General features: G+C 36.8%; 2 protein-coding genes across 8 annotated transcripts in view; one reads left to right on the forward strand and one right to left on the reverse strand.

Moving 5' to 3' along the window:
• On the forward strand, positions 1-12,026 carry nr2f6a (nuclear receptor subfamily 2, group F, member 6a). Of its 6 annotated transcripts, none has more exons than XM_087238842.1 (5): positions 1-538; positions 1,679-2,287; positions 2,367-2,461; positions 7,278-7,847; positions 10,486-12,026. In XM_087238842.1, exons 2-5 carry the CDS (start codon positions 2,019-2,021, stop codon positions 10,758-10,760), a joined length of 1,209 nt encoding a protein of 402 aa, XP_087094968.1. In that variant the 5' UTR covers positions 1-538; positions 1,679-2,018; the 3' UTR covers positions 10,761-12,026.
• ocln1 (occludin1) overlaps positions 11,439-25,848 on the reverse strand; it is a 16,571-nt gene continuing 2,161 nt past the window's right edge. The window contains 7 exon segments of one of the 2 annotated variants that reach the window (NM_001080004.2): positions 12,097-12,337; positions 12,890-12,931; positions 14,239-14,410; positions 16,354-16,560; positions 16,649-16,782; positions 21,227-21,391; positions 23,200-23,961. In NM_001080004.2, coding sequence (NP_001073473.1) covers positions 12,191-12,337; positions 12,890-12,931; positions 14,239-14,410; positions 16,354-16,560; positions 16,649-16,782; positions 21,227-21,391; positions 23,200-23,946 — 1,614 coding nt within the window. In that variant the 5' untranslated portion in view covers positions 23,947-23,961 and the 3' untranslated portion in view covers positions 12,097-12,190. 2 annotated transcript variants of the gene reach the window in all.

Below are 25,848 nucleotides of genomic sequence, written 5' to 3' on the forward strand. Positions count from 1 at the left end.
ACAGGCACGCGGCGCGCGCACTCTACTGGACACTGGCTCGCGCTCTCTTGTCCTCCTCAAGCCCGCGCGACTCTGCCACTTCTTAAAACAGGTAAGGATACGGAAACGTTCCCCGGGTTTTGTCACCGTCAACGGCACGCTAAGGTCTAATTCGCGGCGTCAAAGGTGAGTGTAAATGAATAGAGTGTTTGCCGAAGTCAGGAGTGAGGTATGTCGCTAAAGCTATGGCTCCACCCCTCCCCCTGCATGAAGACCGCTGGAGGTTAGGCCGCATGTCTGTTACTGGCTCTCATAAAAACACCAAGAGACGGCCATTCAGGACCAGATCTCGGAGAAATCAATAACGAGAGCTTACGACGTGGTTTCTTGGCTTCCGTTTTCGGTTTAGTCGTTTCAGTCGCCGCCGCGGTAACTGTTGGAGGGACTCTAAAAGTCTGTCCTCATTTCACAACAAACAGGCGCAGTGAAGCACTTCCTTGAACAATCAGTATGCTGGAGGAAGACGCTGCTTTTGATGCCCAGATGCTCTGATTAGTGTGTATGATTGGCTTTTATGTTTTTCAGGGCATTTATTTGTCTATCTTGTGAAGTTGTTTCATATTTGTTCTTTATTACTGGGACGGCCGGACATTTAGAAAGGTTAACGTTAGACGTTTTAATTATTTCTCAAATAATTATCTCTGGCGACTAATAGTCAGTAAAATTATACTTAAAAAGTAATTCATATGAATAATGTGTGTATTAACTACACATGCACGACCACAGTATGTAATGGAAAACCTAATTAAACTGTCAGGGTTTCCATAATGCTTTACAAGGAAATTTCTATAACAGTTACGTGAGTCATGTGACCAATGTTGTTTTTAGCAGATCTGTAACTTTTTTTGTGGTTTTTAATTTGAGTACTATTTTTAATAAAGTAATTACAAGCATGAAAATCAGCGTGGAAACCATGAAGTTTGGCTATTGGTTGATATTAGTAATTAACAGTTAATTGATTTTAAAGGGATAGTTCACCCAAAAGGAACATTTATTTGTTTATATATATATATATATATATATATATATATATATATATATATATATATATATATACATATATATATATATATATATACATATACACACCCTCAGGCTATTCAGTTTATACTACTTGAATTTATTTCTTAAGATGAACATTAAAGAATTTATTGAGCTGAAACTGTCATCCTTGCCCATTCGTAAAACATAGTGTTTATCACAATTTTATTTTAGTAGTTTAATATTTTCTTAATTCTTGCTTACCATGTAACCCAAATAAACAAGTTAAATAACATTAGATTTGTGCACACACACTCAATCCTGGAAGTTTCCAACTTACAAACGTCTTTTAAATATGTTATTAAGCTACTGTTGTTATTGTGTTCAGGAGTGAGTGCTAAGGCTGCTGATTAAAAGTAATAATATTGAAAATAATGTTAATTTGTCACAGACCTGTTGTAATTAGATATCAGTTGGCTTTTAAAATGCCGGTAGTTGTTGATTTTTCGATTTATCAGAAACCCTGGTTTGAGCTTAAAATCTTTCTTGATGTTTAAGTAAAGAATAAAGTCATCTTCATCTTGGATGACCTGAAGGTCAGTAATTTAACTGCACATTTTCAGGTGAGCGTTGCATTAAGTATCATCTTCTTTTACAGGTCCTTATTTGGAAATAAACTTCCAAACTCATTACCCTTGGTGTGACTAAAGAAGCGGATCCAAAGAATGAATATGATCAGTCAAGGAGGCAAAGCAACATGTACAGCCCGCTGGCTAAAGAAGAAAGTTAACTGACACAGACACACACAAGTGACTCAGAACTCGTGTCTGAGCCTAAATGTGTCAGACGAAGCTGCGGACAATTACCAGATCCAGAGGCCTTCATATCTTCTCATTTTAGAACACGCAGCTGTCAAAAAAAGGGGTCAAGTGAAACTGTCTGTGCCGACAGCACGTTTGGGAGTATCATTCTTCCTCGGTTGTGCTGAGAACTAAGCGATGGCCATGGTGAGAGGGGGGTGGGGAGATCCCAACGGGGAAACAAATGGACTTGGTGACAAGGGTTACCTGAGGGGAGATGAAGATGACGGGTCACCGCAAGGAGGCGGCAGCGACATGGAGGCCGGTGAGGATGATAAGGGATGTGTGGTGGACTGTGTTGTCTGCGGCGACAAGTCCAGCGGGAAACACTATGGTGTGTTCACCTGTGAGGGCTGCAAGAGCTTCTTTAAACGAAGTGTCAGACGAAACCTTAACTACACCTGCAGGTAATGCACAGAACTGAAGCAGTGATTATTAATGCAGTTGCTTTGCATGCTAATGTGAAGCTGTTTTGGTGCCTTTCAGATCAAACCGAGACTGCCAAATTGACCAGCATCATCGCAACCAGTGTCAATACTGCCGTTTAAAGAAGTGTTTCCGAGTGGGAATGCGTAAAGAAGGTAATTGTTTGATGCAAACACACTGATCCACTGATTTGTCAACGTAATATTAGATGTATAGTTAACAAAGAAGCTGTATCACTTATGTCCAGATTTAGACAATGTTTTCAAGCATACATTACCAAAATTCTGGGCTTGGCAAGTTTTTTTTATTTGATTTTTTTTATGTTTCTTAAGTCTCTCAATCTTCTTTTCTTTGAAAAAGAATAAAACATGAATGGCATAAATTTCATTCAAATAATATTAAATGTGAAAATGTCTGATTTTTAAATATTTTTTAACTTGGTTTGTCAAAAATAATTGTCTTTTGGTCAGTATGCTGTTGGTCACAACTCGCAGGCCTTTCCCAATTCCATCCCCCTCTCTCTCCCACGTTACTTTCTGTCTATGTACTGTCCTATCATATTAAAAAGAAAAATGACAAAAATCCTTAAATTATCATTTAAAAAAAGATAATTTTTTTGTTGGGAATAAAAATTATCATGTTAAGCTGTTCCGTAAAAAATGTAGAAATTGTGTTTTGAATATAATTTATATTAAATAGTTATTAAAAGCATAAAAAGCTGTGGATTGTGGAAACAAATGTGGTTGATTATTGACTTACTAATTAGTAACTAACAATGAATTGGGTTTTAAGGGATATATCGCACAAAATGAAGATTTGCTGTTACTTTACACAATCATTCAATGTACAGCAACTTCAGGTGACTTTATTTATTATTAATACGCTTGTAGGATCGCATAAAAATGATAAAAGTTTGAGAAAATTACAATAAAGAATATATATTTAATTGACCAGAAGCAAACAGCACATTTAAGATGGTAATGCAACCATGATGTAGAGGGAAATTCTGACTTCAGTTGCCACATCTCCAGACATTGTTCAGATCTGCAGAACTGTTAAGTTTGTATAATGTAGACTGTGTAGCTTTTAGGGTTCAAACTTTTTTATTTAAGTCATGGTTCAGTGCTGGCAAAGTTTCTGTATGCATATACGTGAGAGCAAGGCATGATAGCTATTTGTGTGTGCTTTTGTATGGGAGATAAAAATAAGCAAATAGGTTGTTTTGCTGTTATAATATTCCCAAATTGTGTGTAAATAAGAACATGTGGAGAGTATGAAAAAGCATACTTTACGAATTAACAATCTGATTGCCATCTGCTTCAATTGCAGTCACATTCAGTTGTGTAATATAAGTGTTATATGCTTCATTTACTCAGACATTTTTAATTAATATATATAGTTAATGACACACAAATTGTAAAGGGTTTAATAGTGGTATAGTTCATTTTGAAACAAAAATAGCGAAATGTTCGTTAAGTTACATTTTTCATTGGAGGAAACAGCTGTGCTGATGAGGTGAACACAGAGAAAACCCAACTGCTCCTCCATGACATTGGGTGATACAAGGTTATCTATAGCTGCTTTTCCACTATCGTGCCAAACCGTTCTAAGAACACTTCGGTACGGTTACGGTTGTTTCTCCACTGAGCCTGGAACGGCGCGGCACGATTACAAACCGTTCTCGGCCCGGAATTCTCGGCACGGTTAGACAACCGTGCTGAACTGTGCTGACAGATTCTGTGTGTTGATGTCGCGACTCGGTTGCTAAGCTACCACAGCTGGCTCAGCAGAAGCGCGCTAGTCATCAGACATCCTCAATAAACTACAGTATATTTAATATAAAATAATGATCCAGGTCTAAACGATACAGTTTGAAAAGGGTTTTAAAACCATAGAGCAGTCTCTGGCAGAGAAGTGAATAACTCATCACATTCTTACGAAGATATTTTATTTATTAAAGTTATTATTTTATTGACTTGAATACAGACCTACTTCGCCTGCTGAATGTGAGTTTATTGCACGCAGCGCTGTATTTCACAGCACAAAACTCGCTCTGATCCGGGAGAGACATGCCAGCGACTTGCGCTGCTGACTTTTTTTTTCCTGCTGCGCATCGAATAAAGCGAATAAAGTCACGCTTTGCATCGTCGATGTCCAAATTCCACAACAAAATCACTATATCCATGGAACACGAACTTGCAGACTCTTTTAACAACGAGGAAATAATTGCACTTTTTAATTCAAAGCCAGGACAGCTTGTTAATACCGGCGAGACCACCTGAAGGACGGCGTGTTCGTGTTGTAATGTCGGCCGTCCAAAAGACTTTGCTTGAAAGCTTTACGGAGCGGCACTGTAACTGTCCAAGGTACTGTTGTATGATTTATATTATAGCATATGCACTAATAAACAAGTCAAAAGAATGAATTAATTAAATAAATATGGATTCTTAAATGTCAGTATTGCTTTTACTCAAAAAATATCAATACGTTTTGACAAATGTTTTATAAAAATAAAATGAGCAATTTTCATAATTTCAGCTATAGGCAATTATATGATTCAGTTATACATAAGTTATATGACATTTATGAGGCATATAACATGTTTCTGTGTTTTTTTTTTTTTTTGTGGTGATCTTTAATATAGCTACGCAAATATTTTCTAAAACGTCTAGCAATATTTCGCCTACAGCTTGTTAGTTAATTATGAACACAAAAATAATTATAAAAATAAAAATAAAATGATCAAAATAAAAAGATAATAAAGCAGCATTTTAGTGCTTTATATGCTTTAAATCCTGCAATATATGTGTTGTTTCATATTCGTTTTTTTCACTTGCTGCATTCGTTATTTAATGTTTGAATAGTAAAACAAATAACAGCCATCGCTTAAATGGTTTCATTTTACCATCAAAATGTAGTATATTTTATATCATTATCAACTTTTGATATAAATACGCAGTGTAATTTAATTAATTGTTAAAAATGAAATAATTTATGTGCTGTGTTTTTATTAGTGAAAGTGCCCGCTCACATTTGACAAGGCCTGTCCAAAATTATATTTTTGCCACTATAATGCAAATGCACTATTATTGTTGTCTTATCATGGTTTATTTTTCTGTTATGTTCAGAGATTTTAAATATTATTTATTTCCCCTCCAATTATTTTTAATCATCACGTTACATTTTGGTAATTTTACCTCCAAATAAAATTTAGCCAGAGCTGCGCAACATATAAATAAATAAGGGTGCACATTTAGCACCCCTATTTGATAGAGCGGCATAACAGTGTTTAGTCACATGCTTTTGCTTTTATGAAAAATAAATAAATAAATAGTTTCGGCTCTTATTTAACTTTAATTGAACAAAGGGAGCCGTTTACATTGCGTTACCAAGGCAACTACTGATGCGTTTTGTGTAATGTTTTAAAGAGCTTTGTCGCAGCACGACAGTGGAAAATGAAACCGTATCCGTGCTGTCTGGCCCGGTTTGGCACGGAATGGAACAGTTCTGTTTAAAGAACGATTCAGCACGATAGTGGAAAAGCGGCTTATGATAAAGAACTGCAAATAAGCAGATATCATAACAATTTATCGATAAACGCACCTCGTTCTCTTACTGTCCACGGCTGTGGTTTGCTGATCAAATGAAAAACAAAAGACGGGGAGGAGCCGAATTCTGCCGGTGTTTTCATTTCAAATTTAAAGGGGACTGAGGCGATAATTTAGTGTACAGTTTTTAAGCGAATCGCAAAAGTTTTAGGGGGGCTCAGTAGAAATATAGGGGGGCTACAGCCTTCCTAAAATAGGCCTAGCAACGCCCATGCTCTGCACTATACTAATGACTTATTGGGTCTAAAACCATGTGTTTCAGTTTCATTGTCCAACCCCTGTATGTGTACACGTCATGCACATGTGGTGTAATGCATCAAAGATCTTATGGTTTGGATCACATTGCGCATTTTGAATCACGGATCAAGCCATTTTTCGCATCAGCCAAAAAGGAGGACACAAATGTAATTTGCCATTTATTCATTACAAAAACAGTGATGCAAAAGTAATTTATGGTTTTAGCAGACATAACTTAGAACCTGTAGTTTAAAAAAATAAAATGAAGAAATAACCAGTTTAATTAATAATACTAATACGAAATGTATGAGTCTAAAATATATTTAATTAAAAAAAAAAAAAAAAATATATATATATATATATATATATATATATATATATATATATATATTTTTTTTTTTTTTAACCCAAAAATGAATTGAATTGTTATTAATTAATGGTAATTAATTTTTTACAGCTTTTTTCACAAACTTCATGCTGCAAAATTAACAAAACAGAGCATTAAGAATCCATGTAGTCTTATTAAAGAATATCATTCTTAGGCACAGGCTCTTTAAATTATTTAAACACAGATTCGATATACCTTCATTAGTTCCACAGTAGGGAAATGTCTGTTACAGCAGCAAGAAAAATAAGATGAAAATAAATAGAATAGGTTACTAGATTCAAATAATCTTGCAAACTTACAAAGCAGAGTACTGAAGGAAACCATTTTACATCTGATAGAGTGAAGAGAGTCTAAGATCAGTATTTTATTTTAAGCCGACCCAGATGGTGTTTGTTTACCACAATTGCCAGTGCACATGATGAAACGTGCATCAAAGCCCAATGACCTATATATCTTATCTCCTCAACAGTTTTGCCTTTAAAACTGAGCGTTTTATATAAACACACACACACACACACACACTGCTATTTATATTATTACATTTTCTCTTTATATTTGTCTAGTATTCCCCTTTTCATTTCATCATTTATATCCAAAAGCTTGCATAATAAAGCTTGGGATATTTCGAAGCCCTCTATACTCTCTCTACCAGATGTTGCATGAACAAATAAGAAAGTCATCCCTCAAGCTCTTCATCTCCATCACGACTCCCTTCTCTCCTCTTCTTCTCCCCTTTAGCAGTTCAGCGTGGACGGATCCCACCTTCACATTCGAGCCTGAGCCCATCTACAACTCCAGTAGGCGGTAATGCCGGCGGTGGTGTGAGCGAGTTCTACAATGGGCAGCCGGTGTCCGAGCTCATCTCCCAGCTCCTGCGGGCAGAGCCTTACCCTAACAGCCGCTACAGCCACCAGTACAACCAGCAGATGCAAGGCGGTGGTGGCGGTGGATCTGGCATGGGCATCGACAGCATCTGTGAGCTCGCTGCCAGACTCCTGTTTAGCATCATCGAATGGGCCCGAAACATTCCGTACTTCCCCGAATTGCCAGTATCGGAGCAGGTGGCCTTGCTGCGGCTCAGCTGGAGCGAACTGTTTATTCTGAACGCAGCTCAATCTGCCCTGCCACTGCACATGGCCCCGCTGCTGGCCGCCGCAGGCTTCCACTCCTCACCCATGTCCGCGGAAAGGGTGGTGTCCTTCATGGACCAGGTGCGCGTCTTCCAGGACCAGGTGGAGAAGCTGACGCGTCTGCAGGTGGATTCGGCAGAGTACAGCTGTCTCAAGGCCATAGCGCTCTTCTCGCCAGGTAAACTGCATTTATCCAGGTGAAAGGTGATGGAATGTGTAAATGATCCAAATGGTGGAGAGTAGAATTGTGTTTTGTGCTAGGAGTTAGGGTAGTGCTAGCTCCCCCTACTGGATGAAAGTACACACATTGTTTGAAAATGAGGCCTGTTTAGGCTGCCTGTCTTTAGCCTAGTATATTCTGTCCTGCAACATCGTAGCAGGACATCGCATCAGCAACTGTATTCTTCAAACCTTTTCAAAATGTTTGTCTTATTCAGAATTGAGATGTAACCATGAAATATGTAATATATTCATAAAATTAACCATTAACCATCATCTTATAGATGTAATTGAAATAGTTTAGACTTAATAATTTTATCATCCAGTAGTGAATATTTGAAGTGGATCAAAAAAAGTTTTTCAAAACTGTCCTTAGACAAGAATGGATGTTCAATAGTTTTAGGAGTTTTGATCCTCTTCAAATGTTGACTGCTGTATAATTGTTTTTATTTGCTCATGTAATGTATAATATTTTTGTTAAATCTTAAGTAGGGCTGTGCAATAAATTGCAATCGCATAAAAATAGCGATTTAAGCACATGCAATTTCTAAACCGCGTAAGGCTGCAATTTTATCTATTAATTTATTCCGAAATTATCTATTTTTTGTTAACCAATCAGAGCTGACACAGCGAACCGGGCAATTACAGCTAAGCTGAGCGGGAGAAAGATGCTAACCAGTCAGAGCTCACTCCGCGCATGACGAAGTTGAGCGGGAGAACTGAATAGGTGGTTTTGAGTTATGTTAGTTAATCTTTATTTTTTTCATGTTATCTGTTTTTAAGACAATTTAGTACATTTTTGTTTATCAAGCAGATAATACTACTGTGTACAGTATGTTATTACCTAAAGTTGAGATTATTTAATCCTAATTTATTTTATTTTGTCTGTTTTAAAGACAGTTTTACTAAAGTTTTATTTATTAAACTTAATACCATGTTATTTCATTGTGAAATGTTTTGTTATGCACTTGTTGTGCACTGAATACATTTAGAGTGTATGTATGTAGCTTGTTTGAAAAAGCAAAAATAGTTGCCAAAATCGCAAATAAAATTGCAATATCGCAATATTCATTCAAAAAAATCGCAATATGATTATTTTGTCCATATTGCACAGCCCTAATCTTAAGCTTGTTTTACAAATAAAACAGGTCACACTTTACAGTATGCTTTAATTTTATAGTATTTAATTACACTACCTAAGAATGAACAATATTTGTACAGGATTTATAAAATTTTCTAAAATCCAAAATTGTGCTTGTTAACATTAGATAATGCGCTATTAACGAACAACCTTTTTTCAGTAATAAATTTATTGTTCAGTGTTTTTTCATGTTAGTAAATGCAATTACTAGCATTAATGGAAAATTAATGTAAATAAGCTGTTAGAATGTAATATAAAAGCATTACTACACATAGGGCTGCATGATTAATCAAAAGATAACAGTCTCGATTCAACCCCCCACACGATCTTAATCCAGCATCTCTACAATTCAGCAAGTTTGGGAAAAGCATAAAAGCAGTCACACAAGTCTTCACATTGTTTTATATACTTTGCTTAGCAACGCCACCTCCAAATGGCCTTAAAATTGTCACATACTGTATTCATAAGATATAATTCACCCAAAAATGTAATTTCTCTCTTAATGTAATGATGTATTCATGGCTGAGAAATCATTCATGAGCTGAAGCACTGTTAGTTTACTACTGAGAGGATGCATGCCTGCCCGCAGTTGATATCTACTTTAGTGAACAGAGCGTGCATTTTAGTAAACATACACATGCATACTAACATTAATGCAAACTCATTGAAAATAAGCTAAAATTAGAATTAGAATGTAATATAAAACATTTTATTACTATGCACATGCTACTGCAATTTGTGCTTTAATCTGTCTGGATTCAGGTTTTTTCCAGTTTATATTCTTACACTCATGTTTTAACTGGGTAGACACTCGGTTAACTAGAATGTTACTAATAAAAAGCATGCAACTAATGCACTCCCAGAACATCTAAAGTGCTTTTTACATTCTCAATTCAGTGTTCATTTTAGTTTTGTTCTAAACTACATTTTAAAGCATGTCTTATTATTTATTGTCTTAAATATTTTACAGTAATAAGCAATATAAATGATCCTTTCTTTACAGTATATTGCTTATTTTCTATACATTATATTGCATTTAATATATTTAAATTTGTAATCAAATCAAAATTGTTATTACTATTAATGTACATTCTGGTGCACCGTAGTAAAGCATTGTGGTCTTAATTTGAAGTCAAACTTGCTCTTATTTTGCAAGGTTGTCATGAAGACGCTTGCGTTTCTGTGTGTACATAATATGACAATAGGTTTTAAGTAATTCTGTGTAATGTTACATTTGGAAAATTGTAATCTCTATATTAAGCAAGCAATATATAAACACAGATTTTCCAGAATTCTACAGCAAATTCCATTTGCTTTTTCTGCATTGCGGAAACCAAAGGGCATTCAAATGATTTTGACCTTGGCACAGCCGACATCATGCCCTACCAGCTGAGTTACAGAAAGTCTAGTTCCAGACCTGCAATCAATATCTGCTCTTCTTGATGTTTGTGCTCAGATGCGTGTGGGCTGACAGATCCCGCTCATGTAGAAAGCCTGCAGGAGAAAGCTCAGGTGGCTCTTACCGAGTACGAGCGCATGCAGTACCCCGGGCAGCCCCAGCGTTTCGGACGGCTCCTGCTGCGACTGCCCGCTCTGAGGGCCGTGCCCGCCAGCCTCATCTCTCAGCTCTTCTTCATGCGGCTCGTGGGCAAAACGCCCATCGAGACACTCATCCGTGACATGCAGCTGTCTGGCAGCTCCATCAGTTGGCCGTATGCTCCTGGACAATAATCTTCATCACATGTGACCAGCCTGAACGGGAAGATCTTGGTCTGACTTGTTTTGTTTTTTTTATATCCACACATTTACATTTGATATTCAGTGTATTGCCTAATGCAAAAGGGTCGCACTATGGAAATGGTGAATTGGGTATTATGTTGCAGATCGGTGAACTTCAACATGACTTGAAGTATTTGTTATCTGCCAACCAAAGGTAAGACGTGAGGTACCATTTTTTAAAGACTGTAATTAATTGAAATGGGTTCAAACCCTAAAAGGCGAGGTCTGACAGTTTGGTGTCAACAACACGAAGGTCACTTTGGACTGTCCCCGGAGGCCTGGGAAATCAAGTTCCCATCATGCTCCGCTCTGCCCTGTCCTTGTGCACCACAAAGCCTGAAGGAGGAGGAAGTAGACACGATGACATCCAAACAAACCAAACCCAAACAGTCTGAATTAGGACTAAGGCATTTGTTATGCCAACGAGAACTTGTATTTTTTAGCTCTTTTTACCCTTGTCAAAGCTAACGCATTTCTGAGGAGAGAGTGAAATTTGCAACTGATTATGTTGAATTAAGTATAGCTGCGGACTTTATTTGTACTCTTTATTTGTACTTTAAGTTAAGGTACAGGCTCATCTCATCAAGAATGATTCATATTTCTGGAGCGCACACCCTTCATTTGAGATAGATGACAGGTGAAGTAGTCTTGTTTTTTTTCTTTTCAGACAGACGCCAATGAATTTTCTTCTTAAAAAGGTTTCTTTTTTTTTTTTTTTTAGTTTTTTTCAGACTTCCACTGGTAATGAAGTCCTATTATGAACGTCGACCAAAAGAAATACCTCTACAGTCTGTTGAGACTCTGTGTCATTCACGGCTGTGTCAGATTTTCTATGTACCAACATACTTGAGCTGCTCACTTTACACTAAAGAGGAGTGATTGGATCAATCTGTCTGTTATGTTTGTTTCTCGAAGGCCGTTTTCAGCAGGAAACCGGCTGTGGCTGTTTTGTCTTTCGTGGAGCATTGCTCTGGTGTGGCGTTTCACAGGTGACAGCATGTTGTATTGGCTCTTGTTGTGAGATGTCCGTTTTCTAGCCTTATCATACATCAGAATGACTAATATTACCTCATATTTAGGCCTTTAAAACATATCAGACGGTCTAATAGACATCAATGCATCAAATCGGCAACGTGTACAGTTTTCATTTTAATATCTTTGTCTTTTTAAATACTTGTGTATGACGGCTTGATTAAACAAAAAGTATCATACATCGAATTGTGTGTTTTAGAGATTTTTTTTTGATGGTTATTTATTAAATTATGAAGGAAACATCATCTTTGGTGGGTTTATATTCAAATTGCAAAATTTAAATTTATTCCCATTTACAGGACCTTTTGCAACAATAATTTAAAAAAAAAAACTGAAAATGTATACATGCTTCAGACAAAGAAATCCTGAGGATCCGCAACATAAGTCTTCATGTTCTTTTTATAGCCTTGGTCATAATTCTTCACCAGTTGCTTGATACGGCACAGTTCCTGCCGTAGTTTCTTACACTGGAGCTTCTTAGCCTTATATTCTGGAGACTGTAGAGAAAGGGTAACGGGGCGTTAGAGATTTAGGGACAAGTACATGAAACAGCAAACAATGTGCTACTTAGTCTCCCAGTACTTATAGGTAGGGCCAGACAGAATCTGCAGACATTTTTGCTATTTCTGCAGAGAATTATGTAAAAAAAAAAAAAAAATGGATTTATGCGAGATGATTTTAGGAGTATCATAACTAATAACTTAATGTATGAAATAAAAAATAATACATGGTTACAATGCAAATCCAATTATTTAGTAAGCAACACAAGTCTCATATAATAGGACTACTAAAAGACAGAACATATTACTTTATAAACTGTATTGTAAATAAATCAAGTGAACATTTTAATATTGTTATTATATCGCAATAATATTAGTGAAATTAATAAAAAAATAAAAATATAAATTTACAGACATTTACACAAGTAAATGCATAGACTCATTGATGGGCTAAAATCTGCGGAAATTGCGCATTTCTGCACATGCTGATTCCGTATGGGCCTACTCATAGGTAAAAATCTATTTATACTGAAAAGTATATATCCATACCCGTTTCAGATCCTTAAGTCGATTATATTCATCAGCTACAGCCTGTGATGCAGACAAAATATATATAAAGCAAGTTTAGTGTTAATGCTTTAGAAGGTAATATGGCAACTAGGAGATTTTTTCTCAAGTTTAAACTCTAGTAATTTATCTAGTAAGTTTTTTTTTCTTATAATTTTGAGTTAGCATTTCACAATTCAAAATTGCAACTATTTCCCAAAATTGTGAGTTCTTGGTATTTTTTTTCACAATTCTGAGCTATTCTTGCTATTTATTTTCTCTCTCTCTAAGAACTGTGGTTAATTTATTTAACATGTTTAAAGAAAAGTCACAAATGTGAGATTTAAACACACACTTCAGTCATTATTAAACACAAACGTTATTATTTTAACCAGTTACTGTTAACATTTAGTAAAATGTTTATAAAACTAGGCACATTGAGCTGTCATTATTCTCAAATATTCAAAGGCAGCTTATTAGAAAGGGTTTCCGCATTTCTTGAAAGTACTTTCAGACATGAATTTAAGACCTGAAAAATACTTAAAAACAAACTCAGGTCTTTGAAAGTGCTTGAATTAATTTAGAAATACAACATGTTTACGGTGTAACCTGTATTGTGTCAAAACAATGAAAAAACAGTGAAATTCTTACATTTAAATCTTGTATAAAAACACTGACTAATAATGCACATTTGATCAATATTTCAGAATATTAACAGTACTGAATAATTTAGTTTATTCAAGTTCTTTATATGTGACTGTTTAAAAGGGTCAATTTTTGAAAATTATTCTGACATCTTTACCAGAAATATTAAGTGTAGATGAAATGTTGAGTACAGTAAGGACTTTAATGGTCCATGGCTTTAAAAGTCATTGAAAGTCCTTGAATCTGCTGTCCATGAAAGAGTGGGATCATGATTAGAATTGACAAAAAACAGACAGTGAATAACCCCCTTTTTTGATGTGCCACCCATCATTTAAACAGTTGTTGACATGTTTGGAAAAAAGGGGGATAAAATAACAGAAAATACGTTATAATTATGGACAATTGAGTGATTCTGTTGATAATTAGTCCTAATTAGTATCCTTGCTGGCAGCTTCTAAAATAAAATTAGTCTCGATCAACCAAGTCTTCACTACAATGATCAAAAATGAATTATAACTCATAAACTTTCTTGCATTCTGAGATCCTGCTTTAAGAAGAATAAAAAGTATAATCGCAAATTATACTTATGACATTGATACAAATGATTTCCCTTCAAAGAATCCTTTGTAGAATGGAGTTATTACATGAATGTTTTTATTGAAGAACTTTTATAATTAGAGTATGAAATGAAAGGTTTTGTTGTATACCTGGAATTTGGTGGACTCCTCGTGGAGGGTGTCCAGCTCTTGGCTCAGTTCATTCATTTGATCACTGATATCGTCCAATTCTGCACGGAGGTTCTTGTACACAGCGAAGGAGACGTCAAACTGTTTCTTGTACTGTCTGCGCTGTTCATCTGTTGTAATTTCTGAATAAGTGCTGTAACAGAAAATAATCACTAAGTGTTGAATACAAGAGACTCGCTCTCAGCAGCTCTTTTGAATTAGTCATTAAATGCAGACTAATGGATCATTCGGATCAATGAGGAGTTAACTGGAGACTCAATCAATCTGACAAGGTTTGAATCCTTTGCTCTGCAAGGATCATTTGATTCAGTGAGTCATTAGTTGTGGACCCACTCCGGATTGCTTAATACAATAAGTTGCTGACTTGTGACGCAATCAGATCTGCCAAATTCAATATCTGTCAAATTGTGATGCGATTTAATGGATTCAATTACAAAACTCTATATAGTGTCTCTGAGTAATGATGATTTCTTTGCTTCAAAATGACATTTACTTGGCTAGATTTATGAAATGTATTCTAGTAAAAATGACACTATATTGTTTTACATTGTGGTAAAGTATAAGTTTCCTAAAATAACTACAGTGGGTGACACTTTAAAATGACCGCCACACCTTTTACACCGCTCTAAAGGAATAAATCGTGTTTTTAGGTATGACCGCAGTTTGCGACGATGCCGCCAGGGGGCACAAAGAGACGGGATGCCAACGGACAGAAATAGCCTATACCAGGGGTCACCAATCTCTTTCCTGGAGGTCCGGTGCCCTGCAGGGTTTAGCTCCAACTTACCTTAACACACCTGTCTGGGTGTATTAAGTATACCTGGTAAGACCTTGATTTGCTTGTTCAGGTGTGTTTGATTAGGGTTGGAGCTAAAATCTGCAGGACACCGGACCGCCAGGAACAAGTTTGATGATCCCTGTACAGTAGCTGTAACTACTCTGCTACGTGTAAATGAAGATGAAACAAAGCATTACAGTTCCTTCATTAAGTAAAAATCTTCTTAACAAGCTTTATTATCATTATAAACTTAAGTGCAACGAGGATTCATTTTGGAAAGTATTAAAGAAAAAAAAAGACAACTAAAATGAAAGTACAAACATACAGTAGGCATAAATAAATAAAGCAGTGTTTTAGCCTAAATATAGAGAGATGTACAGTGTTATTTTAAAGTGATAAGACTTAGACAGTCAATAAAAAAGCTTTTTCATTTACGTTTTTTTATTTACAGTTTTAACTTACAGTTTTGTGGATTATATTTTATTATCCCATTTAGGTCTCAAGTCCTGCACATAAATAATTAATAATTAATTAAATTGGCCTCATTTTTTATTTAAAGACATTACCAGTTAAACACTGAGAAACGGTCTGGTGCTATTATTATATAGGCCTTGCGCTGCTCGAGATGAGATATTGACCGTTTTTATAGGCTATAGGCTACAAAAGTGTATAATAATTTAGTTTTTGCGTATAGTATTGCATTCATTTGCATAGACATGTTATAGTTTATATGGGCCTAAAATGAACGCCTCAATTCGATTCAGTTATTATTTAAAACATAAACCTGCGTTTTAATGTCAGACGTGGGTTTCACAAAATACTTTTTAAACCAGTGTTTTTATTATTATGTGAACAACGAAATCAAAATGTATATGTATTTATTACTTATTATTTATTATAGCATAATCTTATAATGTAATTAAAAATTTAAATTCAGAATGTTTGTTAAGTTGGCACACATTGTTATTCTTAAACTAAACAATTGTATGTTAAATGCAAGTTAATCCACTGAAAAAGTCATGTTTTGGTGATCTTCAATCAAAATCTGACCATTTGATTCAGCATTTGGAGAGGCTGTCATTTTCTGTTGATGTCAGTTTGACTAATCCACAATATTCTGAACCTTGCCCCTCTTACCATTAGTTTGTTACAAGAGAATGATGCGCAAAAAGCTACGCCTCCTACTCACTATTCCATTTCAGCTGGACGTACAGTACATCAACATACTGAAAACAAAAGTCTCCGGATTCCAGTTCACATGAAGTACTTAAACTCTATTAATCAGGTTCAATACTCACTTCTCCAGCTCGTATGTGTGTAATTCAGTGGCTGAATCTGCAGCAGTGGTGTAGCCGGTCTCACAGAGAACATCCTCCACCTCAAACACTTCAGCTTTCTCTGCAACTGAGCTGCTCTGCACTTCCACTTCCTCCACAGGACTGGAGCTCCTCCACTGATTCTGGTACAGCGGCTCCGGGCTGAAACCCTTTACATTCTCAGAATACCTTCAAAACAACATGCAACAAAAAACCAGTTGGGTGTTTTTTTTCTTTTGTTGTCCTGAAGAAAGTCCGTAAAGGAGTTTGCTCTTACACGTTGCTTTTGTACCCGCCCTCGCTGTAGACGCTCACGGTTCCCTCGGTGTAGGAGGTGAAGCTGTTCTCAGCTTTCAGATGAGGGGACGCTTTCTCTGATAAAACCACAGTGGGGGTGTATTGAGTGCCTCGCTGCAACACACCATGTACAAGTGTTAATGGAAAACAACGTGTATTCAATCAATTTGAGTCCACAATAAATAAATAAAGCAACGTTTTTAGTTTCTTTCATTTGGATTAAAAGTTATTTGTTAAACTTGTGCAATCCTGCCAATGTTATCCACAGCCATATCACCCTGGAGCCCAAGACCAGTTACTCACGGAAGCTAAGCAGGGCTGAACCTGGATTTGAAAACTAGGTTGCTGTTGGAAGTGGTGTTTGTGAGGCCAGCAGGGGGCACTCAACTTGGATCTGTGTGAGTCCTAATGCCCCAGTAAAGTGAAGGGGACACTATACTGTCAGTGAGCGCCGTCTTTCAAATGAGAACCGAGGTCCTGATTCTCTGCAGTCATTAAAAATACCATGGCATTTCTCGTAAAAGAGTAGAGGTGTAACTCTGTGGGTCTGGCCCAATTTCCCTCCATCAGACTTTACCCAATCATCCCCATCCACCGAATTGGCTCTATCACTGTCTCTCCACTATAGCTGGTGTGTGGTGACCGCACTGGTGCTGTTGTCCTGTGGCTGCCGTCACAACATCCAAGTAGATACTGCACACTGGTGGTGGTGTGGAGAGATCCCCTTCATGATTGTGAAGTGCTTTGGGTGTATGGCCATACACAATAAATGCGCTATATAAATACACATTACATTACATCCAATGGAACTATGTTCATAAGGGATGCTCATAATAACCGAATGTCCGTTAACGCTTTTTGCACTGAGAGGGGCATCTTTTGAATGATTTACTAACGGCTGCGAGGGTTTTGCGGCCAGTGGCACCCCCAGACAACTTTCTTAGGGGTGGCCAGAAGAGGCCACACCAAAGCATGGGGTGGCACACAAAAAATAATGAATTCAGTGTAATTTGGTTTTAATTCATTTAATAAACTTTTCTTGAAATATTGTAATTTATTCCTTGAAATAATTCGGGACACGAACCAGCAACCTTCTTGCTATGAGGCGGCAGTGCTACCCACTGAGCCACCGTGTCACCCATAAGCCACCAAGCTATTAAAATTCAATTGCCTGGCTTGAACCTAAGTTCGATTGTCCCCCCTTTCCACCGTCTCGGCTGGTTTGTTCTCACACCGTCTTTTTTCCTTCTGAACTCTGGTATGCTTGCGTCATCAAGCTGCTGTTGTGTGTGAGGCTGTTGCTGGGTGATGGATGGGCATGAAGGCTAAGGCGCCAAAATGGAAAATTGTAACTACATCACAGTCGTTCTGCTTTTACTGATATAAACAGAGAGCCTTTTGCCACTTTGCCGCAAAAAAAAATAATAAAAACGTTCAGAACATAACGTGATGTCTGCAGAAGTCGTTTCTGGAGGAGACAAGCAGACATCATCACTGTGTTTGCACTGGGTCAGTCCTGCGTATCACCAAGCTAACATTAGGTGATATTACTGATAAACATACATACACTGCAAAAAATGCTTTTCTTAATATTTTGTCTTGTTTCTAGTCCAAATATCTAAAAGTTCTTTATTCAAGAAGCATTTTCTAGACAAGCAAAACATATTGTTTTGTTTTAAGAAAAAATATGCCAAAATAAAGTGAGTTTTTCCTCAAATCAAGCAAAATAATCTGCCAATGGGGTAAGCAAAATAATCCTGTTTTTCGATTTGTGATAAGATTATTTTGCTTACCCCATTGGCTAGGGATGTAACGGTATCAGAATTTCACGGTACAATAATACCTCGGTATGAATGGCACTGTACTGTATTTATTGAATAATTTACAGGAAAAACAAAACTAATGAATAGACTCGAAAAAAGTGCCAAAAGTGTTTATTTACCTTAGCACTGAACATATCAATGACAAACAAATTAGCCATCTAACTGTAAGTTTCGAAACAGGAACTTCAATTTTTCAATTTTAATAACAAAAAACTATTAAACCATATAAAAAAAAAATAAAGTTTCAATTTAGTATCGTTGAAAACTCATCACATTCAACATTTAATCACTCACTCACTTAGATAGAGATGGGTTTTTTAAGGAAAATTATCATATAACTATAATCTGGTAAAAGCTGGGATCTCTGGGCATGTCCCCTGCAACAGAAAAAAAAACCTCTCATTTGGGACTGAGGTTTCTGGGACAGAGAGATATGATTTATTGAGTGATGTGCCTACGGTAATATTGAAAAAAATTACTATTGCGGTATGACGGTATTTACAATATTGTTACATCCCTACCATTGGCAGATTATTTAGCTCGATTTAAGAAAAAACTCACTTCATTATTTCTTAAAACAAGACAATATGTTTTGCTTGGGCTGAAAATGCTTCTTGATTTAAGAATATGTAGATATTTGGGCTAGAAACAAGACAAAAAAATCTAAGAAAAGCGTTTTTTGCAAACAAATAAACTTTACAAAATTTAAAGTTTGTTGTATTTTTGGCTTTTCACTTCAAAATCAAATGAGAAGTGAACCGAACCAGAGTTTGTGCGAACCTTACCCCAGACCACCTCATTCAGGTGGACTTTGGTATGATTCAGGGGTGCGCACCCGAGTTCAGAAGACATCGTTCGCACTAGCTAAAAGTACCGAACTCTGATTTCAAATGAACCCGGGTGCGGACCAAAAGTGCTGTTGTGAAAGCACATTTACTGCTCTCATAAAAATACACACAAAATTGCTCTCATAAAAATACACACAAAATACAGTCCAACAACAAATGTTTTACAATAATGTTTATCTTAGACAGAAATATTGCTACTGCACTAGTTCACTGCATGTTTAGTGGGATCTCACATGTTCCCCTGACAGCAAAGTGTAAATATTTTCATGACATTCTAAGATCTACAGATGATCAATATACCTGATGATCAAGATACTCCCTGAGGGAAACACCACATCTCAAAGCCATTAAACAGCACCAGCAGCACCTGTGTTTGACAAAGCATCTGACATGGAAAAGTGCATGAAGTTATACAAATTAACCATATTTACCGAGTATTTACTTTAAAGCCCTAACATAAAGCATGACAAATGTTTCGGATAAATTGGATTATACAGTTTGCCTGCAGCAGCTCACTCTGTTTTACTCCAACGATGCTCATATTTATCTTGTGCATCATATAAATCCTATTGCCTCATACCATATTCTCTATAACTATACATATTGTACAAACTCGATGACCTTGCCAGCCCTTCTCAGAATGACCTGAACACAGGAGTTAACTGATGGGAAAGCAGCATTGTCTGACCGGTGGGACAGTCACAGATACCATCGCACACGTCTCTATCTTAAGAGCCCACTTGAGAAGTTCTACATCACACAGTACACCAAGACACTAAATCCATCACAACATAATTATCCCACCCACACAAACATGCGCGACTTCCTCCAATGAAGCGCAATCATTCCAGCTTTCAGGAAACCCTGCCGATGCCCGTTCAAAAATACCGGCAGCAAACAATATCTGAGCTCATTTCCTGGAAGGTCACGACATATTTCAGGTATTCAGAATGAGCCTGGCTGGAGACAAGTTAAAATATATATTTATATCTGTTTTCATGATGCATTGTTTCTTATAATTACATCAGATGCTGCTCTGTATGAGCTATATTGTGTAGAAAAATCAGAAAAACTGGTTGAGCTGCTTTCATAAATTCTGTCTATAAAAGTAACATCATGAATCAACTGAGTAAAATGCTAGCTATCCGTTACTGTCGACTGGTCCCAATTTGACCTTTATTCGGTATTGGCCATTCTAAAAACCATTACAGAATTACAACTGTTCAGTACTTCAGAATCACTGTAAATCATTGAATGATTAACACACAGAACAGTTCAGATCACATGACTGATTTTATTGTACTGCACTTCGGCTGAAGGTTTAGGCTGCGCTATATTTGAAATAATGTAGTTTTCACCTCCTCAAAACATATTGTCACAGCCAAAATAAAAAAAAAATTAGAAGAACATTTTAAATAATACACACCGTAAAAAACAGACATTAAATTACACAAATTTACTGGAAATTTATATTTAATTCAATGTCCGTTATTTTACGTTACATTTCTGTAATTTAATGCCGTTTTTTTTTTTTTTTTTTTCGGCACCCCGGCTGCTGGAAAAAAAAAACTTTAAATAACGGAAATTTTTTACAGTGTAAATTTTTTAGCAACACAAATTATGAAAAAAAATTTGAGGTTTCAGCAAAAATAAATAAATAAATGAACTGATTAGTGTTGATATAATAAAAAATATTGCTACATTATAATAATAATTATACATTAATATAATAATGACTAAAAGAAAACAACAAATTTTAAATTGCAAATACATTTTTTAAAAGCACTGAATTTTTTTTAAATTGTAACAGTAAAATGCTATTGTATCAGTTGTTCTTTTAAAAAATAGCATTTAAAAAAAAAAAGTTTCATATCATTTTAAGCTCACCCAGTCTTGTGAATTCTGGCTCCGGTTTGTTCTGAGGATCGGTGGTTCCTCCCAGTAGATGTTAGGTTTGCCGTGACGCCATATTTTGCTTCGAGTCTTATAGGCAAAATAGGCTGCAATGATTAGAGCAATCATGACAAACAGCCCACAAACCAGAGCCACAGCCTAAAATTAAGTAGAGAAAAAGTTGTTTACAAAATGAATAAAGTTGCGGTGACTCTACCACAGAAAATGAAAGAAAAGAAGTTTAGTTAGTACTATTTCTGATTTGTTTTTGGGTAATGTTCTTTTTTCAACACATATGTACATGGGTATGACTAATTTTGTGTTTGACTATATATATATATCAGGGTTTCTGCAGATTTCTTCAAATCAAATTTTAGACTTTTTAAGACACTTTTAAGACCATTATAAATAAAAATTTAGACTTATACAGGGCTAAACACTAAGGGTTTTTTCTAATGGCCTGGGTTACTTCTGTAAATAGTTTTTTGTAATAATGGAAGATCATGTAAAGCAGTGTTTCTCAACCATGTTCCTAGAGGACCACCGGCACTGCATGTTTTGGATGTCTCCTTTGTCAAACAGTCCTTTAAAAGTCACGTCTTGCTTTCAGTTTCAGGCTCAGGCGCGTTTTGCACTCACACACAAGCGTACTGCGCCAAAGCCCAAGTGAACCGGGTCAGGGCACCTCTTCCAACCGGGTCAGGGCCGCCCAAGTGAACCGTGCCAGAGCCTAATTCAGAGCACTCATACTTCTCAAACGATACGGGAAACGGGCCTGAGCAAGGTTCGGATAGCATAGTGTGAGTAGGTATGTTTTTTAAAGACACAAACCCCTCACTGCACAACAGCTGCACCTCCAGCAAACCTCCTAATTCCTGCAGTACGAGGACTTTATGATTGTTTATGAGCGTCACAAGTGGCTGATCTGTTTGCCGAAATAATCGACTGCGAGTCCACATCCCAAACGACTGAAACGATATAGCTAAAGAAAACTCCACTGTGCTGAGCGAAAATGCTTACTGAACAGCGCATCATCAATGACGTAAGCGTGCCCAGGCCCGAATGTAATGTGAGTGCGGGCCATCGGGGGAGACAGGAGGGGGAACAAGCATGCCCGGTTCAAGGTAACTGTACATCGTGAGTACGCCCTCTGTCTCTGCTAATAAGCTGATGATCTGATTCCGCTGTGTTGGGATAATGTGCAGAGCTGGGGGTCCTCCAGAAATGTGGTTGAGAGACACTGATGTTAAGGGAAGGGTCGCTTTATTAGAGAATTTAATTTGGAGAATTTGCTGTAAAAATGTCTAACAGCGGTTGTGAATTGTATCTCTTTGCAATAAAAACTTTGAAGTTCGGAGATGGATTTAGATGACTGGGTGACAGCCAAAATGGGCAACTTTGCTTAGACAAATAGGCAAATAAAGACCTGTTTAAAAGCATTTAAGACCTATAACACAATATTTCAGTGAGTTTAAGACTTTTAAAGGCCTAAAATTTAGTTTATTAAATTAAGACATTTCAAGACCCTGTGGACACCCTGATATTATCCCTTAATGCTAAAGAAACGTAACTAATGCTTACTGTTTGCAACATGTTAAGTCAAGCAGAAGGAACCAATCAAAACCTTCATGGTCAGAAGCATCGAAAGTAAATCAATCGACATGAAATAATCCATAATGTATCATTTATTTCCTCATTAACAATAGCACTGAAGATCAGCAATATGTTGTGCATCACTACTTTTCTGTCCTTTTAAAAGTGCTTGCCTTTCACTCCTTTTACATGTAAGAGAATGAGCAGGACAATTTCTTCTTTTGTGAGTCCGAAAAAGAAAGATGGGCATACAGCAACACCAGGGTTACTAAAGAGTGACTTAATACATTTTTGAGGAATATACTTTACTTTTTATTTTGAGATATTTCACTAACAAGAAGACAACTACTAATTTTTTGTCTTGTGACACTGACCTCCTCAGGATCCATGAAGCAGTAGTGATAAAGATATCGGTTGAAGGACGGATATGCGCCAGGGAAGCCTCCAGTGTTGACTCCGGCGCTGATGCTGGGAGTCCCTAATGAGCTCTGACACATCATCAGGATGGGGTTGTATAAGATGCTCTGTGAACTTTGAGCCATGGGATTCACCCCAATGACAAACACGATGTCTATAATACACTGCAGGATCGCCAGAACCACATCCACCACCAAAACTGTCAGATAAAAGGCTTTTCCGCGTACACACCACATCTTTGAGAAGCTCACCACCAGGAAGGTCAAAGACACCACAAAATTAAGAGCTGCCATCGAAATCATGGCTGACTTTGCAGAGTAGGGCGTCATGTAAGAGCTCTGATAGCCGTAGGTTCCACCATAATACCCAGATCCAACGCCATAACCTCCAGATCCGGCAATATAGCCACCGATGCTGCCCTCATAACCGGGCATATCCCAAACTAAAGTGGACGCAACACAAGCGAAAATGATGAAACACAGCAGAGCGGTGAGTCCCTCCATAGTCTTGACGATGCCAGGGGGAGAGAACCATCTGTAGAAGTGCTGAGGATTTCCCAGCGCGTGAGGGGCATCGGGGACTGAAGAGTACAGGCCAAACTCGCTCCTCTGAGAATAGAAACTTCTGGATGTGTACATATTTGATGGAGCGGTGTAGTGTGGACTGTATTGCGGTGGACTGTCATACTGCTGCGTCTCGTACATGATTCATGAGAGAATCTGAAAGAGAGCAGATTTAGATCATAAGATCATCTGGGAACGGAATTTAAATGAAATTCAAACCACTGTGCTTCATTTGTTTAAAGTTTTAAGTCTTTTTTTTTTGACAAAGATTCACAAGAGGATTCACAGTTTTACAAATTTTGTCCACATATTAGACTCGCAAGGAATGCGATAAAATTAGAAACAAACCAAAAAAATCCACATCACAAAGCATGCCTTACAAGCCCTGTTCTAAACTACTAAGTAATACATGACGAGTTCAGATGCAAAAGCCTCTAAATGCAGTTATTTTGTGTTAAAAACAATGAAAATAACCTATTATTCCCCATAAATCTGAAATGACTGAGCCTACACAAAGGAACCTGAGAAAAATGCTCATTTTAGAAGAAAATCTTAACTTGCATTTAGAAGCTTTTGCATCTGAACTCTTCGCATACAAATGATGCATTAGTCCATAGGGTCTTCATGAAGGTAAAAGCTAAAAGGATGCCAGATTTTGTGAAATTGCTTGAGTTTTCCCTTTAAACAGTACCTAATTCTCTCCAAATGTAAAGTTGAAATCATCTGCAGAGTGAGGGTAAAGAATGAGCCTACTCCTTTCAGCCTCTTTATTTCACTTTACTTTTACTCTTTACTTTACTCCTTTACTTTTGTGGATAAGGACACGGTGGAAACTCACTCACTCCACCTAAGACGTCTATATTTTTAATTTAATTTTTTAAGCGCAAAGATTTGTTTTCAAAACTATTTCTAAATTCTGTTTCCAGCAATAGTGTAAGTGACCACTAAATGACTATATCACTTTAAATATTTTTAGAGCATCAGAGCATGTCACATGTTTCGCCTAGGTAACAAATAGGTTAATCAGGCTAGCAGAGCGAAGAGAAGACCCGTTGCTGTGCAATTTATGGAAAAAGGAGGCTTAATCCTGCACAATTTATTTAATAGAACCCTTTGGTAAAGCGGAGCGAGGTATGTGAGGTTAATATTTAAGCCACATGAGTTTGTATGTATGTTTATGTTAATCGTGAGCTCTGCCTTCTTATTAGTTGTTTCAAACTGTCTTCATATACTTTATTGTTTCATTTTCATATGTCGCTCTGTACATTATATCTTTATTCGTCATATTATTCTGTATACGAGTTGTTTTTGATGATTTTTGTTGTTTCTTTGTGTAGTTTTACGGTGCTACGCAACAAAAGTTAAACGGCTCTCGTCTTGAGCATAATAAAGAAGCAAGCACCCGTCAGAAACTCTCTGTCTCGTTCATGGAAACCAAAGGGCAGCTACAAATAAAATAAATGAACAATAATAATGAAGTGTGGTCAAAGAGCTAAGTTATATCCAGACACACGTCCTATTTTATACCCAATATAGTGACGCATACGTCTCCAAAACCCAACAGATGTACAAATCTTAACTTCTTTGTATTAAAACGAATATAAATATACATTTACATTTAGTCATTTAGCAGACGCTTTTATCCAAAGTGACTTACAAATGAGGACAAGGAAGCAATTTACACAACTATAAGAGCAACAATGAATAAGTGCTATAGGCAAGTTTCAGGTATGCAAAGAAAGTGTAAGAAGCAAAACAGTAGTAATTTTTATTATTATTTTTTTTTATTATTAATGTAGTTAGTGGAGGGGTCAGAGAGGGAATTGCAGATTAGTAAGGAAAGTGGAGACTAAATAGATGAGTTTAGTCGTTTTTTTTTTTTTAAGACAGCGAGTGACTCAGTCGTTCTAATGCAGTTAGGGAGTTCATTCCACCAACTGGGCAGATTGAGCACGAGAGTTCAGGAAAGTGATTTCTTCCCTCTTTGGGATTTAACCACGAGGCGACGTTCATTCACAGAACGCAAGTTTCTGGAGGGCCTAT

This window comes from Danio rerio, chromosome 2 (assembly GCF_052040795.2).
Source record: "Danio rerio strain M-AB ecotype USA chromosome 2, GRCz13ab, whole genome shotgun sequence".
NCBI classification, from domain to species: domain Eukaryota; kingdom Metazoa; phylum Chordata; class Actinopteri; order Cypriniformes; family Danionidae; genus Danio; species Danio rerio.